Consider the following 21,049-nt stretch of genomic DNA (forward strand, 5'->3'; position numbering starts at 1 on the left):
GAGTTTTCAAACACTAAATTCAAATGTGGTATATGCTTTTTATTATACTATAGCTAATTTAGCAGTAACTTCCTCATGTAAAGGAAATTCTTTCTATGAATGTACAGATAACCCAGCCAATGTTTTATTCCAATATTTACAGAACTGTGGGAGACACACATGACACATATACAGAACAGGGGTAGTCATGTTGTCAAAAAAGTGAGGTGTACATTAACAAGTGCCAAAAGAGATGGAACCATAGTAATCAGACACCTAGCCACTTGCAAGGTTTAAACTGAGATCATCTGACATTCTCTACATGCAGACCATTTAATTTTCATGGTTTAAAATACATGTTGCAATTTCATGTAGAGAGGGTATGAGAGCCGAATTACAGAAATTAACCATAATGTATTTGTCAATCCAAGTAACGCAAATAACCATTGAAAAAAGACAACTGTCTCCGTTTAGATATTGGTAAGTCTGCCATCACCATGCAAGCTATTCTAAGTGTACAGTAGTTCTGCAGTAACATTGTGTAAGTTGTAGAATCACTGTGTCAGGATGGCCATGTGTCTTCTGAATCAAGTAATATACACTACCAGTCAAAAGTTTGGACACACCTACTCAATCAAGGGTTTTTCTTTATTTTTACATTGTAGAATAATAGTGAAGACATCAAAACTATGAAATAACACATATGGAATCATGTAGTAACCAACCAGCTTCATGAGGTAGTCACCTGGAATGCATTTAAATTAACAGGTGTGCCTTAAAAGTTTAATTTGTGGAATTTCTTTCCATCTTAATGTGTTTGAGCCAGTTGTGTTGTGACAAGGTAGGGGGGGTATACAGAAGATAGCCCTATTTGGTAAAAGACCAAGTCCATATTATGGCAAGAACAGCTCAAATAAGCAAAGAGAAACAAAAGTCCATCATTACTTTAAGACATGAAGGTCAGTCAATACGGAACATTTCAAGAACTTTGAATGTTTTTTCAAGTGGTCGCAAAAACCATCAAGCGCTATGATGAAACTGGCTCTCATGAGGACTGCCACAGGAAAGGTGCAGAGGATAAGTTCATTAGAGTTACCAGCCTCAGAAATTGCAGCCCAAATAAATGCTTCACAGAGTTCAAGTCACAGACACATCTCAACATCAACTGTTCAGAGGGGACTGTATGAAATCAGACCTTCATGGTCAAATTGCTGCAAAGAAACAACTACTAAAGGACACCAATAAGAAGAAGAGACCTGCTTGGGCCAAGAAACACGAGCAATGGACATTAGACCGGTGGAAATTGTCCTATGGTCTGGAGTCCAAATGTGAGATTTTTTTATTCCAACCGCCATGTCTTTGTGAGACGCGGTATGGGTGAACGGATGATCTCCGCATGTGTAGTTCCCACCGTAAAGCATGGGGGAGGAGGTGTTATGGTGGTTCCATGTGTGTTATTTCATAGTTTATGTCTTCACTATTATTCCACAATGTAGAAAATAGTAAAAATAAAGAAAAACCCTTGAATGAGTAGGTGTCCAAACTTTTGACTGGTACTGTAATTTTACCCAGTGGGCAAGCATGTTTGAATGGTCTGATAAAAAAATTAGAATTTCATCCACGAGATGTGCACTTACTAAAATAACATGTTACCATGTATTGGCAAAATGAGCACTAAACGTTTCTAAAATGTCAACATATTGCTTATAATATTGGTAGAATGGGGAGAACAAATTACATGCATCTCGACTGCCCACGTGCAATTAGAATTTGAGGTGTTGGGAGCTGATGCCTTATTAACAATGTGCTCATGATACAGGCCTAGATAACTTTAAAACTTTAAATTATTACAGTGTTACTATATGTTATAATTTCTCTTAAATAAACTGTTATAGCTTTAAATATCAGTTTCAGGAATTGGCAAGGCTCTTTAATGAGGTATTTTATACATCTTACCGGTCCCAGAAATATTTACAATTCATAATATATGAAATACAAGGCATAAAGAAAGCAAAGAAAAACACCTTGTGGTGTACTGATACAACACCCTCAAACAAAGGCCCTCTGCTGTTTAAAACCTAAAAAGGGTCTCCGCTTCCTACTTGTGTTTTCCAAAACATTTGACATTACAGTGTGACTGAAAAGATGCACCGTTTTGCGTATGATAGGCACCTCATTGTTTTCTACACTTTCTGGTAGGAATAGCAAACCAAAGATAACTTAATTGCACGTTTATGTAAAGGTTATGACCACAAATTGCTTTTTCCAAAGACACCAAACCATTTCGCAAATAGTGGTGATCAACATCTGCTTCTTGATAAACGTTGTTGACTTTGCTCACAAGGGTGAACACTTAAGCTTGTTAAGTGAGTGGTTAGAACAAGATTCTGTAGATTTAGCTCCACCTTTTCAAAGTTATAAAGAATCCATAATAAAACATTTAAAACAAATAAAATAACCATTAAAATAAGAGCGAAATAGGAGAGTAGGATTTCACACCATGATAATTCTACACTTTTGACTTATATTTTAAGGACTAGCACTCAAACATGTCTTTAAAAGTTTGAGAAGTCAAAAGCATGCGTATTATGGACAAAAGACTACAATTCTTGTTTTAAGAAGACATGGGTGAGAAATGGTGCATGTAAAAAAAAGTCATGCTCAACTCAGACACTGATGATTATCTACAATACTTTGCACATCAGATATTTTCCTTTTAAAGATAAAAAACCTGAGCGCTAGCAAGACAATTATCCTTGGCAAATGCATTCCTACCTGTATTGGAGTTGCACCAATTGAGAATAATGGAATGATAGATTAATCAAGGAATTTCCATAGACGCTACATAGGATATTTTCTTTAAAAGATTCAAGGTTTTCTTTACATGTTAACATTCATAGAAAACTGTGATCTATCAAAGTATACAAAGAAGAAAAAGAAAATAAAAAAATTGAGAGAATAAAATGAATAAATTATTAAATACGTCCATTTAGCATACAATGCCTCTCAAACATGAACCCAAATATTATCATTATTAAAACGATTTACTTGATTACATGATTTCAGTAAATACCTTTGATATCATCCTCTGGGTAGGACTAGAGGTCATCTCCCTGACAGCGACAGGGTTGTCCTTATTGAAACCACATCACAAAAGGTCAATTGACCACTTCTCTCTAACCTATGGCAACACTGAGAACAAGGGCAAATATACAGCCCACACTTTTGATGAGCACAGCCGAGAAATTAACCTACGGAGGCAAAGAACACATTAATAGACAGAAAGAGGAAATAAATCATGTCCTCTAGTTCTCACTCCTATAGCACTAAACGATTCAATGGCTTTGAGCAAACATTCAATCCAATCTGGGACTTTTTACAGTGTCACAATCCCTACTAGAGGTAAGATCGGAATTCCTTCCACCAGTCCAAAAGTGTATGACCAAAACATAATCCCAAAAATGAAATGTTTGTGAGGCAGTTTTGAAGAGCTCAGCATCAAGACTAAACGCAGTCTCTACTGGGGCTTTGAGGAACACCCGTCACTTTACAATTACTGATAGGGGCCCAGGGGACGGGAGACCAATTGAATAAGTATTTGACTCTCTCTACAATGGTCAGAGGGTTTGAAGAAAACCCTCACCTTTTGAATCCCGAATCAGAGAAAAGAGCCCATGTCCAAGTCCATAAAACTGTTAGCATCCATGCTGAAGGAGGACTCATAGGTCTGGGCACCGCTCTGGTGCATCTTTTGGTGGTGGCGCAGATTTGACTTGCTGGAGAAGCCCTTGTCGCACAGCAGGCAGGAGAAGGGCTTCTCTTTGGTGTGCATCCTCCGGTGGCAGATGAGCTGGGTGGACACGCGGAAGGCCTTGCCGCACTCCAGGCACTGGTAGCGCTTGGGCTCCGTGTGGATGCGCCTGTGGTTCTTCAGGGCCATCAGGTTAGTGAACTCCTTCTGGCACACGGAGCAGAAGAAGGAGCCTGTTTTGTGGCTGTTCTTGTGGTTGAGGAGGGAACCGGCGTGTCGGTAGGTGCGGCCGCAGTGCTCGCACACATGGCTCTTCTCCCCTGTACAGTGAGCCTCCTTACTCTCTTGCTGGTCCTGTGGGTCGGGCATGCCGTCGTGCATGTGGGCAAACGCCGGTACCAGCTTGGGCATGCCCTGGAGCCCCATGGGTTGGTCCAGTCCCGAGCCCCAGCCTAGGTCGTCCTTTAATTGCATACTGTGTTGTTGATAATGCCCCTGGGCCTGGTGGTGCAGGTCCTGGTGTTGCTGGTAGCTGGCCGGGTTGGGGAAGCTCTGATGGCAGGGGCTGCAGACCAGGGTGCGTTCCTTGGAGTGCACCTCCATGTGGCTCTGCAGGTGGGAGATGAGACAGAAGGTCTTGCCACAGTCTGGGCAGCAGTGGCGCTTCATCTGAGAGTGGACCTGGAGGGCGATTGGGTCGGGGAAAGTCTGGAGGCACAAGGTGCAGTGGTGGAGGTTTTCGGAGTGCGTCTTTTTATGGTTGAGCAGGGAGCCGGCGTGGTGGTATGAGCGTCCACACAGGTCACACCTGCAGCAGAGAGACTTATTAAAATCCCTGTTCATGAAAATCATTTACGTTGGGCATTAGGTGGCAAAAACAACTTTGCTTTTACTAATAGAATATAACTGAGGAAATAATTACAGATTTACCCTAAAACTAAACATAAAAAAATAGCCATTAAAACCATGAAAACAGAAGACTAAAGAAGGGGATCGTTCTAATAACATCCACGAAGAAGAAATATGAGTTACATAATGAGTTGATTATGAGACAGTAACTCACATGAAGCACTTGTCTCCACCACCATCTCTGTGATAGCTGTCACCAGCTTTAGCCGAGTCATCCTGACCCCTGCTCTGGCAGCGGTGCCTCTTCAGCCCAGACTTTCCCTGGAAGCTCTTGCCACATTCTGGGCAGCTGAAGTGGCTAGCCACCCTGGTGTGGACCTTCTGGTGATTATGTAGAATACTGGCCAGCCGAAACGCCTTCCCACAGGTCAGGCAGACATGCTTCTTCTTCTGTGTGTGGATCCGTGTGTGGTTGCGTAACGCCATGGGGTTAGAGAAGGGCTTGGAGCAGAACGTGCAGCTGAAGTGGCCAGACTTATGGGTGTTTTTATGATTTAGGAGACTGCCTGCGTGCCGGTAGCTGCGATTGCAGATGTTGCAGGTGAATGGTCGCTCCTCTTTTTTCACGGACATGCTCATTTGTCCATCACTGCCCTCTGAGGAGTTTGCCAGTGACCCACAGGTATGGGCTGTCAGCTGGTCAGCAGAAACAAACGTCAGTCTGCACTGCTTACATTTAATGTTTCTAGCTCGTCTGCGACCACTTCCTCTGACCCCTCCAGGCATATCCTTTCGGAGGTGTGCGCAAATATGGTTAGACAACTGCTTCTTTCCCCTAAAGGCCTTACCACAGTCTTGGCAACTGTGCTTTTTAACTGAGAAGTGGATGCGCAGGTGGTTCTTCATGGCCAGTTGGTTGGAATAGGTGTTGTTACAAACAGAACAGTAGTATTCACCCGTCTTGTGAGAGTTCTTGTGGTTGACCAGACTTCCTGCGTGACGATACGTTCGCCCACATTGGTCACAGGAGTAGGGGCGAGGGTCGCCTGCCCCCTCTGATTTGACCTCATTCTGAGACGCTGTCTGATCCCCTTCCCCCACACTGGGTTTCTTTCGGTAAACGGTTGGCCTACACTTTCTGCGGGTGGTGGTGGCAGCTTGATTGGCAGGTGCATTTAACGAGTGCATTCCTCCCTCTGACCTGGTCCCATTCATCTGCATGAGGGCCTGAATCTGATTGTTGAGCTCCTGTATTTTGGCCTGGTTCTCCTTGTGAATTCTTAGGTGGTTCAATAGCTGCTTTTGTATCTTGAATGCCTTCCCACATTCATTGCAAGTATGCCTAGAGGAGGGGACAAAGAGCGAGGTTAATCCTGTTTACAAAGCACAGAACATTCAAGCATGAATGAAGTTATGACAAAACACATCTATTTGCAATATACATTTTATTTTTTAGGCAAATTCAACTATAACAATGTAATAACCTAAACCTTAGTATGTAGTAGTACAAATTAATTGCGTCTACCGCATGTGTACACTGTAGCCTCTCTGGTTATATACATGATATGTCAAATAACATGGATACTTGTTATCAATAGAAGACTACTTTTTTCTGTGTTAGCAATTAGGTTTAGCAATTACCTCTTAACATCAAAGTGGGTCCTCTGATGGTTCTTCAGGGCCAGTAGATTGTAGAAGCGCTTCTGGCAAACCATGCAGCGGAATACTCCCGTTTTGTGGGACTTTTTATGGTTGAGAAGGGAGCCAGCATGTCTGTATACTCTTCCGCACTGATCACACTTGTACTGGCGATCTCCATTGTCTAAATTCTCTTTCATGTGTCCTAATTCTTTACCCTTGACAGAGTTGCCCATTTCAGTTCTCTCATCACCAGTTGCAAATTCACTTTTCCCATGTGTTGTACATTGATGAGTCTCAAGATGATGGTAACTGGTGCAAAATGTACCACAATTTCCACAGATGATGCTGTCAATCTCCTCTTTGTGCCCAGCTCCATTATTATTGTCCATATGTACGTGTTTAGCATCATCTGCCTGTGCTTTATGGTGTGAGAGCTGATGGGCAAGCATGTCCTGCTTCTTGGCAAAACTCTCTCCGCAAGTACTGCAGATCATCAGACCCCCATCCACCTGCTGTCTCTCTCCAGGGTCCTCTTCTTTATCAGCCTCGAGGGAGGACATGGAGGAGGGGCCAGAGCTTGTAGGAGTACCATGGGATTGAGTGTGGCCACGAAGATGGCTCCTCAGAGCCCTCATGCTCGTGTAGCGGTTCCCACACACTGAGCATTGATAGAGCTCTCCGTCATCATCATCATCCTCCTCCTCTTCGCCATCACCACCATTTAACTGCTCCCCATTCATGCCTTCATGGAAGTTGTGTTCACCAAAGTACTTTTGTCCAGTGCCGCCATTCAATCCCTGGAATTCTATATGATCCCCTGGATTTCCCATGGAGCATTGGCCATTAGTGTCCTGGAAGATTAGGTTACGGTCACAGTCATTTGACATGGCCTCCTGCTGCTGTTGTAGCTGGGGGCATATGTGCGACTTGATCCCTGCGATGTCTGCAAATGTTTCGCCACAGTCTGCGCACATGTGCCTCTCCATCAGGTGCTCATCGTGAGGTAGGTGCACAGTTCTTTCCTGGGGAAAGGTGGAGTCAAACTGCTCATGGGATGATCCTCCATTGTCGTGTTCACCCTTGTTCTCCTGAGCGAGCGCCATCATACTGCTAGCATCACCATCCTGAGAGGAAAAGCAGGCCTGCTGGTTCTCCAGTGTGAGGGGCTCAGTAGACAGCCAGTCTCCTTCAGAGCCGAGGTTAAAGGAGGACGGATGGGCCCTGTGGATTCGGATGTGGCTGCGGAGGGCAGCCATGTGTGGGTAAGTCTTGCGGCAGATGGAACACTGGTAAATGCCCGTCTGATGAGACCGCTTGTGGTTGATGAGGCTCCCTGCGTGCCGGTAGCTTTTGCCACAGACCTGGCACTTAAAGCGGCGCTCAACATTTTCTGTAACTGAGGACTGTTCTGCCTTCCCTAGATCGTCAGCAGAAATCTCTGAATCCAAGATTGAGGGCTCTTGCTGAGTGTTCAAGGTGGATTCGTTACTGGAGTGGTCAGAGTATATTTGAACATTGTCGCTCTGCTCCCACTGATTATCCCTCGATGGAGTATTGTTTAGAGGGGGCGAATGAAAGTTTGAGTCAGGAGAATGAGTGACACTATGTTCATAAGAGCCATGATGACCCTCAGATGAACATTGATTGTGCCCAAAGGACATAGAGGCAGAATTATGCATTTGGATGTGTTCCTGGAACTCATCATCATTAGGAAACATCACTTGACACAGGTGGCAGAAATTTACAGCAGCCTCCCTGTTCGGGGGGGAAAACTGCTCTTGTGTTGTGCCTGCGTAAGTGACTTCCGTGGAACGGGTGTCTGGCCCACTTCTGGACTTGTTATGGGTTCTCTGGTGACTATGGAGGGCAGCAAGATTATTGAACTGCTTGAAACAGATGGGACACTCAAACATCCCTACTTGGTGAGACTTTTTATGATTGATCAGGCTTCCATGGTGTCTATATGACTTTTCACACTGATCACATTTGAAAGGTCGATCCCCTGCTTCGTCAGAGCCTAGGTTTTCACTATAATTTGCTGAGATGGGGATAACCTCGGCCTCCTCCTGACTAAGGCCATTATCAGATATAATATCCATCCTTGTGTCTTCCTGGTCAGCCACCAAGACCAACTGCTCATCAAGGTCATCATTATCCTCAATTTCATCTCTATTCTCAATTGGAGAATATTCTGCAGCTGCCCTCCTACCAGCTCTCCTCTTTGATTGCCTGGTGAGATGGACCTTTTGATGGGTGGCCAGCTGAGTAGCTAACCTAAAGGCCTTCTCACAATCCATGCAGGAGTACTTCTTCTGCGATGTGTGGATGCGCAGATGGCTCTTCAGGGCCAGAGGGTTTGAGAGATTCCTAGCACATATTGGACATTGAAAAGAACCCAACTCGTGTGTTTTCTTATGGTTAGCCAAGCTACCTGCATGCCTGTAACCCCGCCCACATTCATTGCATTTGAACTTGCGATCTTCCTCTTGCTGGGAGTGACTATCCATGTGTTCCAGAAGGCTTGGCATGTTGGAACACACTGTGCCACAGTGTTTGCAAGGGAAGCCTTTGGTCCTGCCAGGCTCTTGCATAGCCATTACAGGATAGTACTGCACATATTTGAGCGAGATAAATGAGGGGAAAATACATCAGATTCCCAGCTCCTCCATCTAACAAGAGCTTATCTATTGTACGATCCAAATAGGAAGGCAACACAATAATGCGACTGGATCATTTAGTACCACTCCATTGAATATGAATTTACTTTCTGGGGTAGAAAGGCTGAAGGTACACCATGAGGGCTGTGGAAAAAATAAGAACAGATCTGGTCATTCGGTATAATTTGCACAGTCAATGCATTCTTTAGTTATCTATGGGATAATAATGGCCTACTAATGCAGTGGGTACAAACTTTTATTCAAAATGTAGGCTGCTGATGCCACACCTGTATTATTGTTATTTAACATGTTAAAGGGGTCATCAGGTAGCCTAGCGGTTAAGAGCGGTTCGAAACCACAAGCCGATTAGGTGAAACATCTGTCGATGTGCCCTTTGAGCAAGGCACTTCACTCTAATTGCCCCTGTAAGTCGCTCTGGACAAGAGCATCTGCTAAACGATAAAATGTTAAGGCGGTGTCAGAGGAAGACCCTAAAAATGGTCAGACTCCAGCCACTCTAGTCATAGACTGCGCTCTCTGCTACCGCACGGCAAGCGGTACCGGAGCGCCAAGTCTAGGTCCAAAAGGCTTTTTAACAGCTTCTACCCCCAAGCCATAAGCTAATCAAACGGCTACCCGGAGTATTTGCATTGTCCCGTCCCCCCCCTCCCCCTCCCCCCTTTTATGCTGCTGCTACTCTCTGTTTATTATCTATGCATAGTTACTTGAACTCTACCTACAGTACCAGTCAAAAGTTTGGACACACCTACTCATTCATGGGTTTTTCTTTATTTTTGACATTGTAGAATAATAGTGAAGATATCAAAACTATGAAATAACATATGGAATCATGAAGTAACCAAAAAAGTGTTAAACAAATCAAAATATATGTTAAACCTTGATGACAGCTTTGCACACTGTTGGCATTCTCTCAACCAGCTTCAACTGGAATGCTTTTCCAACAGTCTTGAAGGAGTTCCCACATATGCTGAGCAATTCTTGGCTGTTTTTCCTTCACTCTGCCGTCCGACTCATCCCAAACCATCTCAATTGGGTTGAGGTTCGGGGGATTGTGGAGGCCAGGTCATCTGATGCAGCACTCCATCACTCTCCTTCTTGGTAAAATAGCCCTTACACAGCCTGGAGGTGTTTTGGGTCATTGTCCTGTTGAAAAACAAATGATAGTCCCACTAAGCCCAAACCAGATGGGATGGCGTATTGCTGCAGTATGCTGTGGTAGCCATGTTGGTTAAGTGTGTCTTCAATTCTAAATAAATCACAGACAGTGTCACCAGAAAAGCATGTTGAGATGTGTCTGTTACTTGAACTCTGCGAAGCATTTATTTGGGCTGCAATTTCTGAGGCTGGTAACTCTAATGAACTTATCCTCTGGGTCTTCCATTCCTGTGGCGGTCCTCATGAGAGCCAGTTTCATCATAGCGCTTGATGGTTTTTGCGACTGCACTTGAAGAAACTTTCAAAGTTCTTGAAATGTTACGTATTGACTGACCTTCATGTCTTAAAGTAATGATGGACTGTCGTTTCTCTTTGCTTATTTGAGCTGTTCTTGCCATAATATGGAATTGGTATTTTACCAAATAGGGCTATCTTCTGTATACCCCCCTACCTTGTCACAACACAACTGATTGGCTCAAACGCATTAAGAAGGAAAGAAATTCCACAAATTAACTTTTAAGAAGGCACACCTGTTCATTGAAATGCATTCCAGATGACTACCTCATGAAGCTGGTTGAGAGAATGCCAAGAGTGTGCAAAGCTGTCAAGGCTTTTTGGGTTACTACATGATTCCATGTGTTATTTCATAATTTTTCATAATTTGACTTAAATGTAATTTCATAATTTTGATGTCTTCACTATTACTCTACAATGTAAAAAATAAAATAAAATAAAGAAAAACCCTTGAATGAGTAGGTGTCCAAACTTTTGACTGGTAGTATACATGTACATATTACCTTAATTACCTCGACTAACCCATTCACTCTGTACCAGTACCCCCTGTATATAGCCTCGCTACTGTTATGCTACTGCTGCTCTTTAATTATTTGTTACTTATCTATTTTTTATGAAACACTTATTATCTTAAATGGCATTGTTTTTTTTAAATTTAATTTATTTTTTTTGGGGGGATCAGCTTAATATTGCAGATAGATTGTATCTTCTATCAATGTAATTGTCTGCATCACTTCCAATCCCCCATGTTTATTTTATTTTATATATATACACTCCCCTTTATTACTTTTCAACCCCACCATCCTTTCCCTACTTGGAGTAAATTAGTGAACAACAATGCCCAGGCCTCTACTTCCGGTCTATACTTACTATCTACACCTTATGGACAGAGTTAATTTTACAATAATTATATTATATATATTTTATTTTTATTTTTATTGCTCCTGAACTTCTTCTACTCTCAACCTCTCCGATCATTTTCATGATGTCCATCCGGTTTGCTTCTATATGCCATATCTTTCTAACTGTGCTCTTTCCCAAAAGCTCCCAACATACAACCTATATACTTATTATGGACACAGTATGCTTACATTATTAGCTATCTTTGTTATTATTTGTTGTTATTTGTTATTAGTCCCATCCTTCAACTCTATTCAATACCTCCCATCTATCTCTTAACACCATCCATATAGGATTTCTATTTGCCATATATATTTCAACCGTACTGTGATGTTTTACAAAAGTTCTGAACCTTTCTATTCTCATTGCTTCTACAGATTGTGAATTAAAAATAAACATTTTTGCTAAAAGTATTATTATATTATTGATTGATTGACTATGACTTTTCAGATCACCCAGTAATGCTATCTGCAAGGTTAGTTCCAGGTAAATATTGCAATCCTTTAGCCATTCCTGGACCTGTGTCCAAAAACAAGCTACAAATGGACAGAACCAACGGCATTGTTGGTTAAGGGCTTGTAAGTAAGCATTTCACTGTAAGGTCTACACCTGTTGTGTTCGGCGCATGTGACAAATACAATTTGATTTGAATATTGAAGGACCATTGCATAGGGTAGCTTATCACAGATTGGCTAATAAACTAGGCCTAATATATCTAACTCCGCTCAAATATCGTGTTAATCGGTTCAGTCATGTAACGCAACATGACATAAATGCTCCATTCATCATATACAGCTTCATACAGTGCACAGCAGTAATACTTTTCTTGTTAGGCCTAGCGACATAAAATGTCATTATTAACGTTACCGTGAACTGAATGACCAATTTTCTTACTTATTTACATGCAATTTAAATGTATATAAATCAAAATTTACTAAATTGAGTTATTTTACTAGCTTGTTACTTGTTGGCTAGCTCGGTATCAAACTATCCCAAAAAGATTTTGCCCGAATCAAGTTGAAAGTGGCTAGCTAGCACACACAGCAATACCCCGACTAGCGCGACAGCTAGCCGCATAGCTATGTCAATAATGTGGGAAAACAACACCTCGGTCAAAACAACTTAAAATGTCAATTGGTTGGATTCCAGTAGCTACATTTCATATGTAAGGTCAAAACACACACTGTTATGGAAAGGTTGTTGTTTTGCGAGCAATCCAATGCTGGATACAATATCTGCTAGGTAGTAAGTAGCATCATCATGCTTAGCTAGCTAAACAAACATTGCAGCAAAAGGCGATACTCTGTCTTACCATCTATTTGAATCTTGCGTCCTGACAAATATATTCTGTAGTTTCTGATGTATGGCATTTAAATCCGGGACAATGTTTTTACTCACCACAAAGCTAAAATGTTCTATTGATAATGGACAAGTCTTCTTCAATGCTCTATTTTTTTGTTCTTCCTATCCATTCCACATACTTCCTGCTCTTGTTGCTAGGAAACAGGATATGTGTACCACTAAAATAAGTCCCCCTTCGTCCTGTCATGCGCACATAACTGTGCGTTGTCTAAAAAACTATTCGTGGATTTGTCATGTAAAATTATCAAATGGACTGGTACGTAAAATGAATTTTAAAACACGTCCATCACAATTAGGCCCTAGCTCATTCAAAAATAAACAACCCATCTGCGCGACGTCAACCATCCATGCAAATGATGGAAACATTCGGCAAAACAGGCGCGTGCTATTTAATTATTTCCCCTCTCAATAGTACACCTCTTACCTGCAGTTCTTCCAAATAAAGCCATTCATGCGGTTCTCCGACATCTTCTTGCTAACTGTAAAATGCACTACAGTTGGTCAAATATGAGAAAATCCGTCAAGCCGACGTTTATGTTTGCGAGAAATTATGACCCACGCAAGTGCTGCACTGTTGCACGCTCGAGAATAGCGCTTTCGTCATGGTCCTAAAGCCGTCCTCCTCCACCAACACCAATCGTAGTGCTTCACTGTAAACGCAGTTATTGAGGCTCCATATCTGGACATTTTAACTGATCCTGAATGCCCGAACGAAGGTAAAACGGTAAGCAATAGTTTTAATATTATAATACAAACTTATTCCAAATACAGATGCGGAGCCATCTCATGCGATGATGATCCCAGAGGGCGAATGAGCTTGTTCAGCCGGTCCTAAAGCCAGCCATTTTGAGTTTAGCATAAGTACGCTAAAATCGCTTCAATGCCCCATTTTTGTTGAATTATTGTCTCCTGATATATGCGCCCCCGTAATAATTTAACTTGGAAAACGCACGTTATTTTTCAAAGAAATGAAATTTATTTGAGATTCGTGTTTTTCATGCCAACTTCCTTTTATAACAAGCGTTTAGTTGAATTGTCCCTGAGGTCCTAATGCCAGCCATTTTGAGATGTACCCCTCCACACTATTCATGAAACGTTGCTTCACTAATTTCCCACTGCAACCTAAGTGCCTTTGTCATGTCCTCTCAGCCAGTGCAAATTATATTTGAAAACATGATATAAATAATCTTGGATTGAGTCTCAATCTGCTCACTATTTTACATGATGGTTAAAGCATTACTGCCTACTAAACATTTCCCAAGCTTGATTAAGAAATGCATGACAATGCAGATCTTCAGATTTACTTATGTTTTTTTCTTATATTCTAATTTCCTTAGCATCACAAGCATATAACTGAAAGGATGGCCTCTCCCCAGCCTGGCAGCCCACCACCTACAGAGCAAGACACCCCTCTTGATGAACTGAGTGAGGAGAGCAAAGAGCTGGAGGTAGAGGAGCCCCCTGTAAAAAAGAGAGGCAAAGGCAGACCTCCAAAGAAATCCAAGCATTCTTTCAAATGCTCTGCCTGCCAGGAGGCCTTCAGTAGCCCCTTGGCTCTCCGGAGCCATAAGCTGTCTGCCCACAGTAAGGAGCAGCAGGAGAAAAAGCAGCACACATGTTCTCAGTGCAGCAAAATGTTCCCCAGCAGAGCCCAGCTCTCCAAGCACCAGCGCTCTCACTCTGCTCAGCGCCCCTTTCAGTGCGATCAGTGTCACAAGGCTTACAAGACCCCAACGGAGCTACGCAACCACAGCCGCTCCCATACAGGGGAGAAGCCTTTTGTCTGCACTGAGTGCGGCAAGACCTTCATGCAGGCCATATGCCTGCGCATTCACATGACGCAGCACAGCGGCGAGCGGCCATATTCCTGCCCCCATTGCTCCAAGAGCTACCCCACTCTGTCCAAGCTGAAGGTGCACCTGCGCTCTCACACGGGGGAGAAGCCCTATTTCTGTGCCGAGTGCGGGAAGAGCTTTGCCGACCCCTCTGTTTACCGGAAGCACAGGCGCAACCACCAGGGCCACCGGCCCTACTCCTGTGATAAGTGTGGGAAGACGTACACCGAGCTGAAAGACCTGAAGAACCATGAACGGTCTCACACAGGAGAGAAGCCCTACCTGTGTTCCGACTGCGGCAAGGCCTTCTCCCGTTCGTCCTCCCTGGCTTGTCACCTCCGCATTCACTCCCAGAGCAAACCCTACCAGTGTGAGCAGTGTGGCAAAGGCTTCACTCAGCTCTCCTCCTATCAGTCTCACCTGCGCACTCACTCGGGTGAGAAGCCATTCCTCTGCCCGCAGTGTGGGAAGATGTTCTCAGACCCCTCCAGTTTCCGCCGGCACCAGAGGGCCCATTCAGGGTTCAAGCCCTACCCCTGTGACAAGTGTGCCAAGAGATTCCGGCAGCCTGCCGACCTGGCTGTGCATCAGCGGGTGCACTCCGGGCAGCGGCCCTACAAGTGTCAGAGCTGCGACAAGGCGTTTGTGGCGTCCTGGGACCTGCGACGCCACATGCTAGTGCACACGGGGCTGCGGCCCTTCTCCTGCACGGAGTGCGGCAAGTCCTTCGCCGAGCGCTCCAGCCTCAACAAGCACCGAAGGGTGCACTCCGGCGAGCGCCCGTTCAAATGTGACCTGTGCTTCAAGTCGTTCGTGGTCTCCTCCAGCCTACGGAAGCACGAGCGCACTCACCTGGCTGAGAGGCCCGCGCTGCTACCGCAGCAGGCGGTACCTGAGACAGTTGCAGCAGTGTTCCTCGCTCACACCTCCCTCCCCCAGTTCTCCTGTTCACACTGTGATGTCACCTTTGGAACCTGGGAGGAGGTTCAGGCCCATGAGGGTCTTCACACCATCTCTCCTCCTTCCACCACCGTGGCCCCCCTGCCCATGGGCCCACACGTATGCGCGACCTGCCGGGAGGAGTTTGTACTGCTGTCTGACCTGCAAGCCCACGAGAAGATGCACCCCAAACCACGACCCCACGTCTGCGACAGCTGCGGCAAAGGTTTCCTCAACAAAGCCGGGCTGCGGAAACACCAGCGGATCCACTCGACCAACCGCAACCACGTCTGCCCCCACTGTAGCAAAGCCTTTCTGTTTGCCGCTTATCTCCGCAAGCACTTACGCACCCACCGTGACCCCCTGCCCACCTTCCCCCTCTCTGACACACTCATTGCACACACGGAGCCTCTTCCCTCGCCACCTCCACCCATTGAAGTTTCCTCATCTACTCTTGAACCTGGTGCAATTTGTCTGACTATACCGGTGACTATTCCAGTGACTGTTCCTGTAACCTTTCAGACCACGCCCATTTATATCGATAAGGAAGACAGACTCTGAAAAGACCATAAGTGTTTGTGTTGAATTAATTATTACTCAACTGCCAGAGGCCTTGAATATTTTTAACAATAGTATGGTTAAAAACGGCTTAATTCCCATACTAAAACAAAGCTTATTGATAACCTATTGATAACAATTTGAAATAATGAGACGTTTCACTTTCAATTGCCCTCAACCCTGTATTTGTGATTTAAAATGTGTTATTTATGCTATGTAATGTACATTATGTTTTATACTATACAAAACCTGACATCTATCATCAACTTATTTCATTGTCATGATTTGTTCATAAGAATGTATTGTTTTGTGTCATAGGCTATACACTGAGTATACCAAATATTAGGAACACCTTCTTAATATTGAGTTGCATCCCCCCGTTTGCCCTCAGAACAGCCTCAATTCATCGGGCATGGACTCTACAAGGTGTCGAAAGCGTTTCACAGGGTATGCTGGCCCATGATGACTCCAATGCTTCCCACAGTTTTGTCAAGTTGGCTGGATGTCCTTTGGGTGGTGGACCATTCTTGATACACACAGGAAACTGTTGAGTGTGAAAAACCTGTTGTGCGACACAAACCGGTGCACCTCGCACCTGCTACCATACCCTGTTCAAAGGCACTTAAATATTTTGTCTTGCCCATTCAACCTCTGAATGGCACACATACAGAATCCATTGTCTCAAGGCTTTAAAAATCCTTATTTAACCTGTCTCCTCCCCTTCATCTACACTGATTGAAGTGGATTTAACAAGTGACATCAATAAGGGATCATAGCTTTCACCTAGATTCACCTGGTCAGTCTGTCATGGAAAGTGCAGGTGTTCTTAATGTTTTGTGAACTCAGTGTATATTGATTGGTGTGTAGGCTAAACTACTAATCTTACTTCCACGGTTAGATCAATTCTGTCTAAACATAGGCTATAACATTGTTTGAATCATGATATGAAGTAATGTTTTTTCTTTTCCATGGACTGTTCAGTATTTTGATTTGTATGCAGTTCTCATAATTATTGCAATGGAATTTGTAAGTAAACAATTTACTCAATAGCATTGATGGACTGAAGTTGCCTTCTTGTGAAATGGCTCTTTTGAAGAAAAACCTGAATGCCTAAATTGACCTGTTGGAGAAGAACCATCATGTCTTATGTAATGGCATATTATTAGGCCATATGGGTATATGATAACATATCATATTACAGTTAGACTTTCTCAAATACATATAATAGTTGCCTATGGTATCATCAAAAGCATAGATGATACCATAGAATAGAACCATATATCCAACCAATACACCTTACACACAGACTTATACAGACAATAGTTTAAAAAGGGATGGTAAGGTCACTGTGGAAAAAAGAGAAGTACCATTGGTTGAGTCAGCAGATTGGTGAGACATGGTAACGCTGATGTTGATGACAATGCCATTTTACAACCTATAAAAGGTTTTCAACAGACATACTATAAAGTTAATGGACATGACTTTTAACGGTAAATTAAATAATCTCCTATTATTACAGCAGCTTTATTTCAAATACACCTGGGAAAAGTGTTGAAATTAAAGTATTGTTGTAAGCATATTTTAATATTTACTGTAATCTTACAACATTTATTTAACGTTGAATATTATCGTTGACAACAGAAATGTTTATTGCTCTGCAATGCAGATATGTGGACATGTATCTTGATACATTACGCTATGTGGTACCTTTATTTTCGTGCTAGATCACTGGTGCGGAGGATTGGGATGAGCCCTGTTACAATGGCTGCCATTGTTTCTGCTTGCCTTTTTTATTAAACTACTGTAGCAGTGATCTAGCACGTAGTAGTAGTTTAATAAAAAAGGCAAGCAGAAACAATGGCAGCCATTGTAACAGGGCTCATCCCAATCCTCCGCACGGCAGTGGACACCACCACCACCTACAAGTCCCGCTCGCTGTGGTTTGGCTTCCTCTGCATGCGCCTGGTGGCCCTGTTCATGGCTGAGATGCCCTGGTTCAAGCTGGATGCGGACTTCAGCTGCAACACCACCCAGGACTTGTGCACCTGAGGCTGCTTCAATCAACACTTTGACAAGCCTGTCATGGTGGCCTGAACTTCTTTATCCTCCTCATCCTGTCTGTCCTCCTCATGGAGCTCTTCGCCTCCCACCTCCGCTCCGCTGCCCAGAAGAGGAGCTCCAGGCAGAGGAAGATTACTGTGGTTGGAGGCCCAGAAGAAGAGTGTCAGTGTGGCTAAATCTGAACCCCCAGGGAAGATGGTGATTGACCTCCACAAAGACAGGGTCACTGTGGGCTTCTACCTGCTCAGCACTGTGCTGCATATTATGGTGGAGGTCTGCTTTGTCTATGTGCTTCTGTCCTGGAACCTACCTAAAATAGATGAAGGACCGTTTAAGTGTAAGTCAGCTATCTGACCAGAGTTACATATTCGCTTGGTGACGGCGGCACCAGAGAAATGTGTCTATCTATGCTTTAGCCTCTATTTCAGACCTGGTCATTGTAACTTCAGTCTTGTTCTGTTTGTACTCTATTTTCCACTACCTCTGTGGATTTTGAGCCTGCAGGGAACCCACACTGGACCTTTTTAACTATAAATGACTCACTAACTGTAAGTCGCTCTGGATAAGAGCGTCTGCTAAATGACTAAAAAATGTAAAAAATAAATAAATGTAATGTGTATGTGTAACATTGGATTTACTGTTTTCTTTTTTGTATCATGTGTCATGTCTGTGCCAGCTTAAAAGGCTAATAATGCTAAATAATCTGTCCAAGTTTCCTACATTCTCATTCTTGGCAGCAGATTTTACTGTGCAAACTGCTTATGGGTGTAGAAACACCTATATGATGGTGTGTCTGAGTCAGGCATTTCTAGTGATTTCTGGTCAGGGTGAAAATACATGCTAAACTAGAGAGGGAGTGTTACAGTGCCTTCAGAAAGTATTCACACCACTTGACTTTTTCCGCATTTTGTTGTGTAACAGCCTGAATTTAAAATGGATTAAATTGAGATTTTTTTTGTCACTGGCCTAAACACATTAACCCATAATATCAAAGTGGATCTTTATTTTTTATTTTTAACAGATTAATTAAAAATGAAAAGCTGAAATGTCTTGAGTCAATAAGTATTCAACCCCTTTGTTATGGCAAGTCTAAATACGTTCAGGAGTAAACATTTGATTAACAAGACATACAGTGAGGGAAAAAAGTATTTGATCCCCTGCTGATTTTGTACGTTTGCCCACTGACAAAGACATGATCAGTCTATAATTTTAATGGTAGGTTTATTCATTTTAATGAGGGAAATAAGTATTTGACCCCTCTGCAAAACACAACTTAGTACTTGGTGGCAAAACCCTTGTTGGCAATCAAAGAGGTCAGACGTTTCTTGTAGTTGGCCACCAGGTTTGCACACAGCTCAGGAGGGATTATGTTCCACTCCTCTTTGCAGATCTTCTCCAAGTCATTAAGGTTTCGAGGCTGACGTTTGGCAACTCGAACCTTCAGCTCCCTCCACAGATTTTCTATGGGATTATGGTCTGGAGACTGGCTAGGCCACTCCAGGACCTTAATGTGCTTCTTCTTGAGCCACTCCTTTGTTGCCTTGGCCGTGTGTTTTGGGTCATTGTCATGCTGGAATACCCATCCACAACCCATTTTCAATGCCCTGGCTGAGGGAAGGAGGTCCTCACCCAAGATTTGACGGTACATGGCCCCGTCCATCGTCCTTTTGATGCGGTGAAGTTGTCCCTTAGCAGAAAAACACCCCCAAAGCATAATGTTTCCACCTCCATGTTTGACGGTGGGGATGGTGTTCTTGGGATCATAGGCAGCATTCCTCCTCCTCCAAACACGGCGAGTTGAGTTGATGCCAAAGAGCTCGATTTTGGTCTCATCTGACCACAACACTTTCAGCCAGTTCTCCTCTGAATCATTCAGATGTTCATTGGCAAACTTCAGACGGCCCTGTATGTGCTTTCTTGAGCAAGGGGACCTTGCGGGCGCTGCAGGATTTCAGTCCTTCACGGCGTAGTGTGTTACCAATTGTTTTCTTGGTGACTATGGTCCCAGCTGCCTTGAGATCATTGACAAGATCCTCCCGTGTAGTTCTGGGCTGATTCCTCACCATTCTCATGATCATTGCAACTCCACGAGGTGAGATCTTGCATGGAGCCCCAGGCCGAGGGAGATTGACAGTTCTTTTGTGTTTCTTCCATTTGCGAATAATCGCACCAACTGTTGTCACCTTCTCACCAAGCTGCTTGGCGATGGTCTTGTAGCCCATTCCAGCCTTGTGTAGGTCTACAATCTTGTCCCTGACATCCTTGGAGAGCTCTTTGGTCTTGGCCATGGTGGAGAGTTTGGAATCTGATTGATTGATTGCTTCTGTGGACAGGTGTCTTTTATACAGGTAACAAGCTGAGATTAGGAGCACTCCCTTTAAGAGTGTGATCCTAATTTCAGCTCGTTACTTGTATAAAAGACGCCTGGGAGCCAGAAATCTTTCTGATTGAGAGGGGGTCAAATACTTATTTCCCTCATTAAAATGGAAATGAATTTATAACATTTTTGACATGCGTTTTTCTGGATTTTTTTGTTGTTATTCTGTCTCTCACTGTTCAAATAAACCTACCATTAAAATTATAGACTGATCATTTCTTTGTCAGTGGGCAAACGTACAAAATCAGCAGGGGATCAAATACTTTTTTCCCTCACTGTAAGTTGCATGGACTCATTCTGTGTGCAATAGTAGTGTTTAACATGATTTTTCAATAACCACCTGATCTCTGTACCCCACACATTCAATTATCTGCAAGGTCCCTCAGACGAGCAGTGAATTTCGTACACAGATTCAACCACAAAGACCAGGGATGTTTTCCAATGCCTCGCAAAGAAGGGCACTTAATGGGTCAAAATAGAAAAAGCAGACATTGAATATCACTTTGAACATGGTGAAGTTATTAATTACACTTTGGATGGTGTATCAATACACCCAGTCACTACTTAAGTAGTTCTTTGGGTATCTGTACTTTAATTTACTATTTCTATTTTTGACTACTTTTACTTACATTTACATTTACATGTTAGTACTTCACTACATTCCTAAAGA

General features: G+C 43.3%; 3 protein-coding genes across 6 annotated transcripts; 2 read left to right on the forward strand and 1 right to left on the reverse strand.

The window, feature by feature from the left end:
• Positions 1–1,465: 1,465 nt before the first annotated feature.
• znf646 (zinc finger protein 646) lies at positions 1,466–13,184 on the reverse strand. Of its 3 annotated transcripts, none has more exons than XM_041877956.2 (4): positions 13,034–13,184; positions 6,221–9,021; positions 4,794–5,921; positions 1,466–4,538 (listed from the first exon to the last, which is right to left on the reverse strand). In XM_041877956.2, exons 2-4 carry the CDS (start codon positions 8,815–8,817, stop codon positions 3,638–3,640), a joined length of 4,626 nt encoding a protein of 1,541 aa, XP_041733890.2. In that variant the 5' UTR covers positions 8,818–9,021; positions 13,034–13,184; the 3' UTR covers positions 1,466–3,637. The 3 variants fall into 3 exon arrangements, with proteins under 3 accessions (XP_041733890.2, XP_041733882.2, XP_041733874.2); XM_041877948.2 differs by lacking the exon at positions 13,034–13,184 and adding an exon at positions 12,646–13,003; XM_041877940.2 differs by lacking the exon at positions 13,034–13,184 and adding an exon at positions 12,560–13,003.
• Positions 13,185–13,227: 43 nt separating this feature from the next.
• znf668 (zinc finger protein 668) lies at positions 13,228–16,332 on the forward strand. Of its 2 annotated transcripts, none has more exons than XM_041877969.2 (2): positions 13,228–13,333; positions 13,947–16,332. In XM_041877969.2, exon 2 carries the CDS (start codon positions 13,971–13,973, stop codon positions 15,942–15,944), a length of 1,974 nt encoding a protein of 657 aa, XP_041733903.1. In that variant the 5' UTR covers positions 13,228–13,333; positions 13,947–13,970; the 3' UTR covers positions 15,945–16,332. The 2 variants fall into 2 exon arrangements, with proteins under 2 accessions (XP_041733903.1, XP_045076902.1); XM_045220967.1 differs by having other exon boundaries at positions 13,232–13,325.
• Positions 16,333–17,798: 1,466 nt separating this feature from the next.
• Positions 17,799–18,578, forward strand: gjz1 (gap junction protein zeta 1). Its single transcript, XM_041898233.2, is given in 3 exon segments — positions 17,799–18,030; positions 18,033–18,168; positions 18,170–18,578. Coding segments are annotated over 3 exon segments (555 nt in total). The 3' UTR covers positions 18,357–18,578.
• The last annotated feature ends 2,471 nt before the right edge of the window (positions 18,579–21,049 follow it).

The sequence above is a fragment of the Coregonus clupeaformis genome, chromosome 1 (assembly GCF_020615455.1).
Source record: "Coregonus clupeaformis isolate EN_2021a chromosome 1, ASM2061545v1, whole genome shotgun sequence".
In the NCBI taxonomy this organism is placed as follows: Eukaryota; Metazoa; Chordata; class Actinopteri; order Salmoniformes; family Salmonidae; genus Coregonus; species Coregonus clupeaformis.